The 14,132-nt window shown below is 53.6% G+C and overlaps 6 protein-coding genes across 6 annotated transcripts; 2 read left to right on the plus strand and 4 right to left on the minus strand.

Annotated features, from left to right (window-relative positions):
• Positions 1 to 414: 414 nt before the first annotated feature.
• On the minus strand, positions 415 to 2,693 carry MYCGRDRAFT_57670 (uncharacterized protein; the record flags this gene model as incomplete). Its single annotated transcript, XM_003853494.1, has 1 exon — positions 415 to 2,693. A coding segment is annotated over one exon (2,127 nt), but the record flags the coding sequence as incomplete, so codon positions are not given.
• Positions 2,694 to 3,012: 319 nt separating this feature from the next.
• MYCGRDRAFT_40143 (uncharacterized protein) lies at positions 3,013 to 5,082 on the plus strand (the record flags this gene model as incomplete). The annotated part of the gene is made up of 1 exon (XM_003852822.1): positions 3,013 to 5,082. One exon carries the CDS (start codon positions 3,013 to 3,015, stop codon positions 5,080 to 5,082), a length of 2,070 nt encoding a protein of 689 aa, XP_003852870.1.
• Positions 5,083 to 5,722: 640 nt separating this feature from the next.
• Positions 5,723 to 6,187, minus strand: MYCGRDRAFT_40001 (uncharacterized protein; the record flags this gene model as incomplete). Its single annotated transcript, XM_003853493.1, has 2 exons — positions 5,723 to 5,911; positions 5,969 to 6,187. The coding sequence occupies 2 exons, from the start codon at positions 6,185 to 6,187 to the stop codon at positions 5,723 to 5,725; spliced, it is 408 nt and encodes a 135-aa protein (XP_003853541.1).
• A 617-nt stretch (positions 6,188 to 6,804) lies between these two features.
• On the minus strand, positions 6,805 to 10,037 carry MYCGRDRAFT_108985 (uncharacterized protein; the record flags this gene model as incomplete). The annotated part of the gene is made up of 2 exons (XM_003853492.1): positions 6,805 to 7,053; positions 7,155 to 10,037. 2 exons carry the CDS (start codon positions 10,035 to 10,037, stop codon positions 6,805 to 6,807), a joined length of 3,132 nt encoding a protein of 1,043 aa, XP_003853540.1.
• Positions 10,038 to 10,757: 720 nt separating this feature from the next.
• Positions 10,758 to 11,527, minus strand: MYCGRDRAFT_80331 (uncharacterized protein; the record flags this gene model as incomplete). Its single annotated transcript, XM_003853491.1, has 2 exons — positions 10,758 to 11,168; positions 11,322 to 11,527. 2 exons carry the CDS (start codon positions 11,374 to 11,376, stop codon positions 10,801 to 10,803), a joined length of 423 nt encoding a protein of 140 aa, XP_003853539.1.
• A 47-nt stretch (positions 11,528 to 11,574) lies between these two features.
• Positions 11,575 to 12,771, plus strand: MYCGRDRAFT_92349 (uncharacterized protein; the record flags this gene model as incomplete). The annotated part of the gene is made up of 4 exons (XM_003852823.1): positions 11,575 to 11,592; positions 11,936 to 11,955; positions 12,056 to 12,092; positions 12,166 to 12,771. 4 exons carry the CDS (start codon positions 11,575 to 11,577, stop codon positions 12,769 to 12,771), a joined length of 681 nt encoding a protein of 226 aa, XP_003852871.1.
• Positions 12,772 to 14,132: the final 1,361 nt, after the last annotated feature.

Here is a 14,132-nt window from a genome sequence, read left to right on the forward strand (position 1 = left end):
ACGATGGCATGCAGTGGAATAGAAAAAGCGACGAAGAACGATCGCATAGAGTCCTTTCTGCCATTAATTTCATATTTTACCTCGACATCATTCATCATCAAGCAGACAAGATGAATCCTAGCAGACTATTATGGCATTCAGCAACAGCAATGACATTCCAGAAGCGATAGACGACGTCTTGATGTGACTGATATGTGACTCGACTTGAGAGAAATGCTTTTTGTATCGCAATGCCTTGTTCGTTAATCTCTCTCATGCTTACTCCACCGACGGCATCACAGTCTGCTCAGTAGTCCGCTGTCTGCAGAATCACTGCGACACCCTCAGCCCACACACCCATCATGCTCAACATCCTCAACATTCCCCTCCATGCATGCACTCATATGCTCCCTAAATTCAAGTACTCGGCGCCCCCGTCGCATCCGTAATCAACTTCGTAATCTTCCCAATGGCAATCGTCTGCCCCTGATCTCTCAACGTGAACCGTCCTAATTGCGGATAGTCCTCAAACTTCTCCACACACAAACTGCCCGCTTGACCGGTGACCTCCAACCGCGCGATGATATTCATACCCTGCTTCGCGAAGCCAGGAGGTTTCTTGCTCTTGCGGTTCGTCTTGGGCTCGAGTTTATGCAGCAGTTCGGTGAACGTCACCTCTTCCGTCGCGGAGTGCACGTGGATGACGCAGTTGAAACCAGCGGAGAGGATGGACTTCAATTCCAGCAGGCGGATTTGCGCTTCAAAGGTGGTGACGCAGTGGACGGGACGCTTCGGGGAGCAGAGCACGAAGCCGGGGTAAATGTCTTCTTCTTCGGCGCCCTTGATGCGGAGGCGAATTTGTTCGCCGGAGGTGGCGTGGGCGATTTCTTCTTCGGACTCGCCGTACAAGGCGGAGATTTGGATTTCGGCCTTGTTGGGCATCATGAGGTATTTCTGGTCTTTCTTGATGAAGCCGGCTTCGATCTTGCCTTCGATCATGGTGCCCATGTCGCGGTATTTGGCGGAGATGGGCATCATGAAGGGAGCCGAGAGCTTGCGTTCGAGAGCTTGCATGGAGTCGAGGAATTCGAGGAGCGACGGACCATCGTACCATGGGCAGAGATCTTTCGGAACGCGGTCTTTGATGCCCATGGTCTGTTGCGCCGCGACGGGCATAAACGTCAGGTCAGTCTTGGGGTTATAGCCGAGACCCTTCAAGAATTGGGTGAGCTTGGCGAGACACTCCTTGTATCGCTCCTCGGACCATTCCACGGTGATGTCGTCCATCTTGTTGACGACCACGATGAGCTTGTTGATGCCTTGTGTCTTGGCGAGGACGGCGTGCTCGCGAGTCTGACCTCCCTTTTCAAAACCGGTTTCGTACTCTCCCTTGCGGGCGGAAATGACAAGCACACCGACGTCGGCCTGAGATGCACCGGACAACATGTTGGGCACGAACGTCTTGTGCCCGGGTGCGTCAAGAATGGAGTATCGTCGTTTTTCGGTCTCGAAGAAACCACGTCCGACCTCGACAGTCTTTCCTTGTGCCCGCTCTTCCTTGGTCTGATCGAGAGCCCATGAAAGATACCATGACTCTCGGCCCATATCCTTTGCGTCTCGCTTGTATTTGTCCATTGTTCGCTCGTCCACCATGCCCGTTGCGTAGAGGATACTGCCTCCGAGTGTACTCTTTCCAGCATCGACGTGGCCCAGGAAGATGACGTTGACGTGCTCTTTTCCGTACATTTCTGCCAAAGCCTCCTCATCAACCTCAGCAGCCTGGTCTGCCAGGACCTGATCCGCCTTTCTCTTCTCCTCGGCTTTGATGTCGGCGCGGGTGGGAGATGATCGACCGGACGGTGTCGGGGAGCTCGCACCACTGACCGCGGCGGTGGGTTCGCCCGTCTTCTCGATCGCCTTTGCTGCTGCGACCTTAGTACCAGCCTCAGGAGCATCTTTGCTGACAGCCTCCTTGGGTGCGGGTGCAGCCTTTGGTGTGGCTGCTGCGGGAGCACCTCCCAGTGAGAGAACCTTGGCTCCACCGGTCGCCTTCTCTACCTTGGGAGCAGCGGCACCTGTGTCGGCAGCGCTGAGAGACAGTGTCTTCACCGGAGCAGCAGCTCCGTTCGCTGCAGCAGGCTTAGCCGCCGCGGCGGTCGGAAGCGCCTCTCCTCGCTTTGCGATCATTGGTGCTTGCCGTGCCGCTGGAGGGACGTATGCCTGCTGTTGTGGCTGCTGATATTGGTTGTATCCCTGCTGGGCGTATTGTTGTTGTCCATAGCCTTGCTGCTGGTATTGTCCATACTGCTGGTATTGATTGTAGCCCTGTTGTTGGCCGTACTGTTGGTAGCCACCGCCGTACTGCTGACCATATCCGTATTGCTGGTATTGCTGGCCAGGGTTGAACGATTGTGCGCCGGGCGTGAAGGACTGAGCGCCGGGTACAAAGGTGCCACCTCGAGGCGCTCCTCCTTGCATGTTCATCTGCTGCTGAGTCTGGTTGGCGAGATCCTCATCGCGCATCTCGTCCTCCCACGACTCGGGCTGCTGTCCGTTGGCCATGTCTTAGATTGTGTTCGCCGGGAGACTTTGTTGTATGGTGCGTTCGTTCGCTGTGTCGTTCTCCTCAAGTCGTCCGAGGAAGTGAGATCTCTCGGTGTGTCGGACAACAGGCGGATATCGGTGTAGGAAAGAAAGGTGTGACGTTTTGGGCGGACATGTGCTCTCTGGGAATTCGATGCCCAAATTCTTAGCGTTGGTGGAGGGGCAGAAAGACGGGAAGAACCCTGCTCAGACGACTTATTAGTCAGACACGGTCCAGGATGTTTTGTTTGTCACAACTTCACGTTCAGAGACATCGAAGACAAAATCAAAGACACGGAATCAATAGGGAGAAATCAGAGCTGATCGACCATTCCTTCCTCGTCTTCCTTTGGTCTCAACGAAGGTAGGCAAAGTCAGCTTATTCACAACCTCAGCACCATCATCACCCTGCGCACCCCCATTTGCTTGACCTTCACATTCACCTCCAACATGGACGAACTCCTGTCGAGAGTGACGCAGCAGGCGGTCCAGTACGCCATCCGATCAGGCATAACTATCACGACGGGATATGCCATCAAGTCGGCCGCTCGACTGTTGAAGGAGGCGCCGCGAGGAAAGGAGAGGGAGGAATTGATGGAGCTACAACTCCGTCTGGAGAGCAAGATCAAGGTAATTTCGCCATCCATCGACATGATTGAATTGATCGCTGCGCGTGGCAACACTTCTCTCGAGTCCGCTGTCTCCCTCACCAAGGACATTCGCTATGAGCTTCAGAAGCTGGGCGTTCGCCTCAACGCAGCCGCAGAAGAGGAGGCCCTTCTCCGCCGAAAGAGCAGCAAGGCCAAGACACGCAATGAGACTGACCATGAACTGCGCGCAATCATTGCGCAAGTCAAGCGCGTACTGAACCGCATCGAGGATGCTGTGCCACTGATCAATCTCGCCATCACGACTTCAGGTGTCAATCTGTCGACGCAATTATCCGGCAGCATCAGTCCGAGTAGATTGCTACAATCATCGACCTTTCTCACAGCAGCCGATCACAGCTACAACACCTCGCCCACGGATCGCCAGCAAGTAGGTCCTACATACATCCTGACCATGTACATGCTGTTCGCCGGGCATGTACGACCTGTCGATGAACACGGCGTGCGCGAGACCACTTGGAAGGAAGTCATTCACAAGGCGAGAGTGAAGTTGTGGAGGATCCCGATTGATCAGATGTATGCATTGCCAGGCGAGACTGATCAGCAAGATGCGCCAGTAAACATCATGCCCGGAGAAGCCAAAGCCTCGGAGTACGCCTATCAACTGGGTATCGTCGAGGATCTAGATGACGATAGGATGCACACATTCGAGGACGGCGAAGCTCAACCAGGATCTTTCGATGATGTCGCCAATGCGGGCATTCGAGATATTGTTCCCATTCACGAGATCTCCAAGATCTTTTACGCCGATACCGGAAAGATTCTGAACATCGGCAGCGATGGAGATGCATACAGCCCAGTGCTCCTCCTCAAACGAGACGTACACGCAGAGCCACCTCAAAAGATGCTTGACCGATCAGAGTCTCGTGCTTCCTTCTTCCCTGAAAATAGTGTTAACGGACACGAAGAAGAGCTCTCGGATCAGTTCCACATCGACGCACAGTTCGATCGCGAGTCAACACCAATCGCACACACACAAGATCCGCCGCCCTTCGATTCCTCGTCTTGGCGTCTCCCACCCGATCTCGATCCCGAATGGATGGCCTTCGAGGTCTACACTGAAGACGCTTCGTCGTCCACCTCATCTCCGTCATCATCACCACCTACGTCGCGCCCTACCTCCTCGCATGAATCAGATCTGCACAACAGATTGACCGACCTCAGCCTCCACGAGTCGCCCAAGAAAATGTCGCAACCCACGATCAAGACATCACTCTCTCTTCTCGAACTCCTTCTCAAACTCACGGCCCTTCAACAATTCCAACAACAATCTCACCTCTCCATCCCGGACGAACTTCTCAACTTCTTCCTTTCCGACTCTGCCACAGCAGGCAGTGGAGCTGACAAGAACTTGCGCCAGAAGGTGCGCTTGGATGCAACGAGACGTGTCGGCTTCGACCCATACGACGAGAGTCCGGTGAAGCGGAGAACAGAGGAGTACATCGGTGGATTTCAAGACGGAGTGGAGAGTGCACATGGATCGAGGCAAGGCACACCGGCAGGAAATGGCAATGGGGCAGACCACCTCGAAGCAGGTCAGGACCAAACATGGGAAGATCTCCTATCGCAACGGCTCTCAGCCAGTACCCGCGCATCCGCCAGTCCAGGCTCTGTGCGTCCAAGCATCGAGCGCATCGAGTCCGAGCGGAGAAGGAGATTTGGGCAGACGCCTGAGCGGAGTTCGCCTGCGAATATGCGAACGACGCCAAAGAGCGGTGGTCCGACATCAGCACATTTGGCTACACCGCCGAGTCTGGGCCCGACACCATCGAAGGGCAGAGCGCAAGTCTTGGGGAATGGGGAGAAGAAGGAGAGGATCGGAAGCCCGCTGAGAGGATCTGTAATTGAGTGATTGGTCAGAGAGGTCAGTCGACCGCCAAAGAAGCAGGGTGACGAGGTGCTCAGTGCTCTCGTCGCAAGGATCAAAATTGTGTGAATTATGGCGTCGTCAAGCATTCATAGCAACAGGAGTTTTGTTTCCTGCGTCAAGCATAGTTCTATACCCCTGAATTCGTACTGTATGTCTACCCGAACTTATGCTCAGCCTGATAAAAAATCAAAGCTGCCGACGCTGCAACGACTCCTTCGTCTCAATGAGTTCCCACGGCGCATCTGCCGTCGCCTTTCGAAGGGTGAAGGTGCGGTACTCGGCATTCTGCCAGGGTTGCCAAGTCGGTACTTGTAGCGTCTCGGGAAGTTTAGAGCAGGCTAGCGCCACAGCAGGTGTCGGAGTGGTGGTCGACGGTCCTTGTATCGGCGATGGCGGAGTTGAAGGCGCATTGAGCGGCTTGGTGAGGTAATGGAGGAAGCCGCCTGTGTAGAATTGCCACCGGTCAGCACTCATGTCTGATCATCATTCTGATGTTCGGCTGAACCTTGGTGTACTCACCGTGCGAAACGACCACCACATCACCCTTGCCACTATCGTCCTTCCCAAACCACTCGCCCAGAAGCTCTCTCACTGTCCTCGCTCTCGCAAGTATGGTTTCCTTCTACGCACCCATACTTCCCGTCTTCAGCTGCCAGCCTTCTTTCAACGCGCTGAAATCGATGTTCTTTCCATCAAACACCTTCTCCAAGTCTGCTCGACTCGAGCCGGTGTCGCAGGGGTGATCGGACGTCTCTTGAAGCTCAGGAACGGCGTATATCTTCAGTCCTTTGTGATGGTGTCGATGTTCGTGCTCGCCCTCGTGCTCGGGATTTTGTACCCCTGAGTTGGCCTGACACTCACCTCCGACTTCCTGAGGAAAACATAGAAGCGCCGTCTCGAGAGTTCTCGTCATGGGCGAGGAGAGGATGACCGACACATTGCCGTGATGTGGGAACTCGCGGGCGAAAGTCGACGTCTGTTCGAGTCCCAATTCAGTCAAGGTGGGATCCGGAATGTTGTAGTTGCACGGTGGGACGTTGTGGTATGCTTGAGCGTGGCGGAGGAGGTGGATCTTTCGTGGAGACATGTCGTGAAAAGGGGAGAACAGAGCCGGATGATGCGTTAGATTGTAGGAATGGGATTCGGTAGAGGGCTCAGGTGGCTATAAGATAGCCCAGTAGGATTGCGTGTGAGGAAATAGGAGAAAGCTCCACAAATTGCAAAATATGGCTTGTGCAAGATGTGTGGTGATCAAGCGATCGATCGATCGCGAGAGAAACTTCTTAAAGTAGGTATGTGCACCTACGTGCCTACTTCCTCTCGAACGTGTCACTCTCACCAACCACCGCAGCAGCAACGAAACGTTCTACGTGGAAGGCGCCACAGCAGCGTTTGCCTTCCTCGCCACCTCTCCCGCCGCCACACAAACCCACCTTTATAATCACCCTTCTGTTCGTCATTCTCAAGTCTACTACGGTTCAGAACTTGCGTTAATGGCCCAATGGGTTACAGCGGGACGATGGATCGCTCACTTGAGCCCGCAGTATTCTGATCAATTGCAAAATCAGCCACTTTCGAGCGGCGGCCTCAGCGCTTAAACATGATTTGAGTTGTCCCCACCTGCATCTATGCCGGGGTTTTTCTTTTGTTTTGATTTTTGTTTGGGCCGGCCGGAGTCGGAAGTGGTGAGTGCAAGGAAGTCATTCACTTCGGATTTGAGTTTTGGGAAAATTCGCCGCTAGTTCCTGGTGTAGAGAAGTTGAGTCCGGAGTAAGGAGGAAGCTCTTTGCATAGCGTCTGAATCGAGTTTGGGAATCGCATCGGGCGTATGCCAGTGATGGTCAGCAGCATTTTTGTCTCCAGGAAGCGAAGCACGTACTGTGTGTGAGACGGTCTCCGATCCGTCCCCGATGATCGGACCACAAAGACCAGTTCGCGACGGAAGCACCACCACTGTAATGTGACAGGGTTTTATGATATCCTACATTCCTACATCTATTTCACATATCCCTCCCATTCCTCACAACTCACTTGGCTCCCAAATCCCTAAATACCCTCTTGAAGATATCCTTACTTTTGTACAGGTTCACCAGTCTCAGCCTCTCGTTATCCAAATGCGCCGAGTCGCTTGCCTGTCCGCAAGGTAAATGCGCAGCGGGAGCACCGAACTCCTTTTCCAAGAAGCGAATCGCCGGGATCGAGCCGCCTTCGCGAATGTACAGTGGTTTCCTACGCTGGTTGGAAGGTGGCGCACTTGTGGCGGACAGACGGCTTGGCGAGGAAGAGGCGATGCTAATAGTCTCAAGCTTCTTGGAAACTTCCGACAAGGGTAGAAGAGATTGTTCGGGCAGAGGCGTGAGACTTCCCGTTGCGAGTACGGAAGATGTAGCGGGTGAGAGTTTAGCGGTGGGTTGATGGTTGAAATAGCCATTGGCTTGCTGCCTCGCAGACGGAGACAGGAGCTTCGACACCGATCGATTGTGAGGATGATGTGTGTCAATCGGACCCCAGACTTCCATGATCGCTTCTTCCAATGTGCGGAAGATTTGGTTCGTCCAATCTCCTAGCCAAGGCTCGGCTTTGTGGTCGATTGTGACGGTGAGGCGATTGTTGGAATCGAGACTCTGGAATTGTTGCTCGAGGAAAGCGACGAGCGACTTGGCGACTTCGGAAGCTTCCTGGTTCGGTACCAGACGCATCGAGAGGGCGGCTTTGGCCATTCTTGGGATGATAGTGGCATTGTCCGGGCCTGACGTCTGGAAGCCATGGATGGTCAGTGAAGCTTCGCGCCATCGCCGCATGAGTGATGTCGCGAGAACCTCCGGATCGCCCAGTTCTGGATTGCGTTGAACAAGTGCGGTCGTAATGTCGCGGTATAGTTCAGCTTCTTGTTCGCTGACTTCCGGGACAGGGTCGTAGAAATGTGGAATTTTGACATCGCCGTCTTTGCCGGTCAGATGTCCTAGCAGGAGAACGAGGTCTTTGAGCGATTCGTCGAGCTGAGAGCTGCCGTCGACTCCACTGTGGAGATCTGGATGACCGCTCTCAATCTGAACAGTTGCGTGAATGACACCACGAAGGCCGTAGGTGAGGCAGGGTATGCGGTCGTCGAGCCAGTAGCTGTTCGCCAGCAGAATCCAGTCGACGTCGCCGATCTTCTCTTTACCAGCTCGTACGGCCTTTTCAAATCCTCGCGAACCACATTCTTCCTCACCTTCGATCAAGAAGATGATATCAGATCCGAGCGCTTGCTCGCTCATCAATTCCGCGCAAGCAAAGATAGCTGCCATGATTGGTCCTTTGTTATCAGAGGTGCCACGGCCGTAGAGATACCCATCAATGCCTTCCATGGCGAAAGGATCCGTGCGCCACTTTCCGCTATCATTGTTCGCGGCAACGACATCGTAGTGGCCGTAGAAGAGGATCTTCTTCCGCGTCGCTGCTGTTGCTGGATTCCCTCTGAATCTCGCGAGGATGACTGGATTCGCCTGCTCCTCCGCCGGCAACATCTCCGTCGCCGCGCCAAAGCTCTTGAAGACTGATCGCAAGTATGAAGCACCGCGCCGACAATCTCCTTTGTATCGTGGGTCCGAGGAGACCGTCCGGAAGGACACAAATTTTCGTAAAGCATCAAACAGCTGTTCATCGCTGGTCTTGCTCGGAGGCTGAACATTCCGAATGCAATCGCTGACGTCCCAAACGGCCAGACTGTTGTCGTTGGAGCCAGTCACGTAGACCGGTCGTCCCTTGTGGAACACAAATGCAGAAGCCAAAATTCTTCCATCGTGGGCCTTCAACCTGCTCTTGAGCTGATACTGGCGATCAAACTTTCTCACGTAACCCGTCACTCCCGCAGTGAACAAAAATCCTCCACCAACGCTCATCGCAAGCACATCGTCTCTGTGCGCCTTCAGATTCCGTACCAGTTGTCTTGTCTCCAGATCCCAGACGTCGACTTCTCCTCCCGTCCGTCCGGAGTAGAGGAATGATCCATCCATGACAATCGACAAGATTGCATGCCCTTCCTCTCGCCCGTCGTCCAAGGTATACAGCTCTTCAATTGATCCGCCATCGTCTGCATTCAAGTTCCATAGCTTGATCGTTCCATCTCCTCCTCCAGTCCCCAGTGTCTCCAAGCCCATTCTCTCCGGCACTCCCTCCCTCGCCATGAGCATGCAGTACACATATCCATAGTGCGCGAAATGCCTGACTTTCTCCTTGTCGATCTTGATCACCTCTCCACCGCTCGCATGTCGAGGAGTCACATCCGAGCCCGCCGGTTTGGGAGTCCTCACGCCGCCCGGCCCAGCCGAGTCGAAGAAGCGATCTCCACCTCTGACATTTGCGTTTCGACTTTTCAATGCAAGCTCTTCCCTCCCTGCTTCTGCGCCAATGCGACACCACTGCACTGTTGTGTTTTGCGCTCCTAGATACACCGTCTGTAATGTGGAGGAATAAGACACGCAGAACACATCTCCCACGTCGAACGACGAGTATAGGCAATGCGTCCTCTTCAACGTTTTTGTATCCCACACATTCACGATCCGGTCTCCCGCACTCGAGAACAGCAGCGACTCATCCGGTGACAGGCACAGTCCCAATACACTTCCGCCATGTCCTTCTATTACTGCTTTCCGCTCATATGTTCCCAACCCGTAGACGAGAATTTCTCCCGCTTGTGTGCCTGCAAAGATGTTTTCCGAGGAAAGCGCGATCACAAGAATGGATGAGGTATGTCGAAGTCGCTGTCGGAGGGTCGGAACGGCGGCGGAGGGATCGCTGAGGTCGCTCGTGGAAGGTTGCCGAGATAAGAGATTTGGCGTGGTTTCGTTGTCGCGGAAAGAGGAAGAAATGTGCTCGTTGGTGTCGTCGGTTTCGGAGCCTGCGTGCATGGAGGATGAGGTCAGAATGCGGCGATGACTGGGCGTTGACGGCATGATTGAGGATTGGACGATATTGGGGTCATGACTGTTGGTATGGAAGAGCCGAAGTAAGGGACAAAGTGTTCATCGTGAATTGGTCGTGTGATATGTTTCTAAATCGTGCATGTGAAGACGGGGGTTTTGGGTTTGACTGACCGTTCTGCTGCTGAAAGCCTACAGAGCTGACGTCGGTGTCGTTGTTCTGCCAGCTACAACCAATTCGACTCCCAAGATGCATTATCACTGAATGGAACAAGAGGAAAATACAATGGAATGATGAAGAATTCGCAACAGTCCAAAACATATAATTTTGATCGACGGGAGACGCGTTTGTGCAAACTACTGCAGCGCACCCTGTCGTACATTAATACAGCACGCCATTCCTCTTTGACAACCTCCTTTTGGTTCGTGCTAGGTCGGATCATCGAACTGTGCTCTCGGATCGTCGGGATGCAACAGGGTGCGACTCATGTCGTCCAAGCGACATTCACTTCACAGGAGGTGTGCAAGGCCCTCAAACATCAGTGCACACACAGTCAGCACACTGTATGACCCATTGACCACCAGATGTCCCATTCTGGATGGTGCGATCGTTGGGCGATGCCACAATGGAATACAGAGCTGATGTGGATCGATGCATGTGCAAGATTGGAGGTTACTTTTGTCCTGTCTGCTTATCCTGTTGACCACTTTGTCATTCTCCTCATATCCGAGTCATCCAATATTGTGGTCGTTATGAATCATCCATCATATCTCTTGTGCCTCCATCAGACCGATTCTATGCCTTCGCCTTGGCAGCATCGTCATTCTTGAAGTTTAGCGAGACGGAGTTCACACAGTGTCTCTCATCCGTCGGCGTGTCGTATCCCTCTCCCTTGAAGACGTGTCCAAGATGTCCTCCACAGTTACTGCAAACGATCTCCGTCCTCTCCATGCCGAATGTCTTGTCCGTATGTCTCGTGACGGCGCCCTCAATCGCATCGAAGTAGGCCGGCCATCCACAGCCGGACTTGAACTTGTGGGAGGCTTTGTACAGTGGTGCTTCGCAGCCGACACAGGTGTATACGCCTTCCTCTGGCATGTGTTTGTCGTATTTGCCAGTGAATGGCGCTTCAGTGCCTTGCTTGCGAAGGACGCGGAATTGCTCTGAGTAAAAAAGCCATGGTCAGCTCTTGTGTTTTGTGATGGCAAGTGAGGTCGTGTGAGGTAGCATAAGTGTAGCATCAGAATAAAAGGACCTTGATGGAGCCAGAGCTCCAGGCCATCACGGTGTGCACATGTTCCACAGAGATCACTCACCAGGCGACAGCTGAGCCTGCCATTCACTGTCCGACTTCTTCAAAGGGTACGACATATTCCTGGTGTCTGCGGTCGAGAAAAGGGCTCCCAGGAAAGGGATCGTGGGCATAGAAGCGCGAAGCGGGGTTCGATGGGATACGAAAGCGTTTGGAGGCGGTGGTGTTCGAAGGGTGCTGTTGAAGAGCAGGCTGCGTAGGAACGGGAGGGTGAAACGCATGGAGGATCGTAGCCGCGAAGATGAATGATAACAAAGATGGAGTTGAAAGAGAATGTGAGGTCTGCATTCCTCGTCGCCGCCGCCACTCCAGCTGCCCTTGTGCTGCACGTCATCAATCGCGGAAGAAGCGCGTGGAAATTCTTCCGCGACCTCACCTGCTCCTGTGCTGCATGTTTGACATAGCAATCTCAGCACGCATTGGCTGCCTCTCAATGACTCGACGAGAGACTGTTGTACCGAGCGTGATCGCATGAATTGACAATACCCTGCGCCCAAGAGGTCGACTCTCTGTATCTTACCTACATTGAGGTAGTGAAGACATCGAACTTCGCCCCAAGCTCGGCAACCTCACACACCAAAACATTATTCTCACATTCGTAACACCGTATACTACCAGCGCGATGGGCAAAGCAAAGGGTGCGTTCTCTTCGCTTCCACGAAACCGACTGTGTAGACATAATCATGAAGACAGTACGGTGAGTCCATGAGACGTGCAGAATGGCTGACTTCCGCATAGTGGTCAGAAGAGAGAACAAAAAGTTGGGCGTCGAGTTGTGAGTTCGACCCTGCGCCGAGACGAAAAGTCGCAATAGGACTGGAGTATCGAAGCTGATTGTAGTGGTATAGGCAAGCGGCAAGGGCAACGAAGAATACGGCCTGGGAGCGTGCGTCTCTGTTCCCCTCTACCCCGAAGCCACCCGGAGTGCGAAAGTTGCGGTTGCTGATGACAATCTGTCTACAACAGAGGAGATTCTAGCCAAATTCGCCAGACAGGAAAAGTCTGATCGCCAGGTAGCAGCCATCCGGGACCTCACCGAGAAGAAGCGGGCTGCGAAGAAGACGTCGGATTCTGCCGGTATCAATGAAGACGACGCGGGTGCAGAAGTAGGGGATGGTCTTGAGGCCGATCGGGAGATCAAGACGGAGGAAGACGAATACATGACCGCCGAAGAGGCATCAACTGGCTCACTGGCCACCACTTCTGGAGCCGTGGAAGGGTACAACTCAAACGGAGATGCAGAATATCGGCGCGGGCAGGCGACTGTCGAACTGGTACTCGAGAGTGTGCCAGTCCTTACTGAGGAACAAATTCGACACAAAGCAAAGCTGCGAAAACGTAAGGAGAAGCGACAGGCAATACAGAAGGCGAATGAGGACTGGAAAAAGGCCCAGAAGAAGGGAAAAGGGAAGAAGACTCGACGTGATGCTGGAATTAAGCAGGAGCAGAACTGAAAGGAAGCTCCTGAGCGTGGCTCTGTTCGGTGAAATCGGAAGACCTTGGGCATGCCGTTGGGGCCTCAGCCGGAGCTCGGAGCGAACCTGTGCCATGTTGGAAAACCACCCACGCCAGTGTGTTCTTCTGGCGGCCGCCTGGTTCTGCACAACAGGCAACATGGTCTGAACTTCTACGCAAATAAGAGCTGTGTGGACTCCATGCATGGCGAGACAGCATTCAAGGAAGGTCGAACCTCTATTACCATATGCCATCGTGGTTTACCTGTTCTGCTGATGGTCCGAAGCTGTTCGACCCTGTTTTCCGCAAGGTCTTAAACTTTCGCTGGGGTGCTCAGTACCCACTGCCGTGCTACGCCCGCCGTCTGTGCCATCCACACGCTCTTTCTTGCCCAAACCCTGAGTTGTTCTCATGCAGACTGATTCAGCGCCGAGACCCACCGTGGTATGTCTGCGATTTTCTCTCGCTGAGCACTTTCAATCATCTCACGACGAGCTTTTGCCGAAAGCTCGAAGAAGAACATCGGAAACCATGTCTTCTGACGAGCAACGACCGGCCAGCCCGCCTTTTGATATTCGACCAAGATAACGTGGCGTGGAAAGACTTCGAAACTCCTCAGTCTGCCCCAAAGATCCTCATACTCACCAACAAATGGAAATCGACCCGTCAGTATCCAGTCAGCATCACCGGTCAGGTCTAGCAAATCACATTGATGAGGTAGAGGCCCTCCCTGAACTCCCCATCTCACCTCCTTGATGATTCCACGCTTGTACAGAGGGATGTCCGACAGCCTCTTGGCCAGAGATACGATGCAATTGGCGGTAGCGCCGTAGAATGTCGAGAGATCGTGAGTTGTTTGCAACTGAAGAGGATGCCGGAGTTACGCACGGCACCCTCACCGACCGTCTCACTGATATCGGCGATAGTGTCGGTGAAGAGATACCCATAGATCTCATCGCGCATCTCTTGTGGAATCGCGAGGATGTGTGCTTTGACCTTGGCTTTTCCCGGACCGTCGTGATTGTCAATTCCGACCGCCTTGAGCTCGGATCCATTCATTTCGTCGAGCATGCGTTTGCTGGCGGGGTTTGAATTCGTTTCGCTGAGAGAAGCGGCCGCGAGTGGTGGACTGGGAGGTGCGAGCGCATCGCCGAGAGGCAATGGTGTCGCCATTGGGATTGGCCGAGAGTCAATTTCTGATGTGAATGATGGCTGAAGCGAGACGGATCGAGCAAACATATCTTTAAAGGGATGCGGATAGAGCCGCTTTCTGCGTCCCGAACAGCCGCATGTGGCTGTGCAGGGGTCGGAGTTGAAGTGAATGAGAATTGGGCGCTAATGAGTCTAGCGTTAACAATCC

This window comes from Zymoseptoria tritici, chromosome 4 (assembly GCF_000219625.1).
Source record: "Zymoseptoria tritici IPO323 chromosome 4, whole genome shotgun sequence".
Lineage (NCBI taxonomy): Eukaryota > Fungi > Ascomycota > Dothideomycetes > Mycosphaerellales > Mycosphaerellaceae > Zymoseptoria > Zymoseptoria tritici.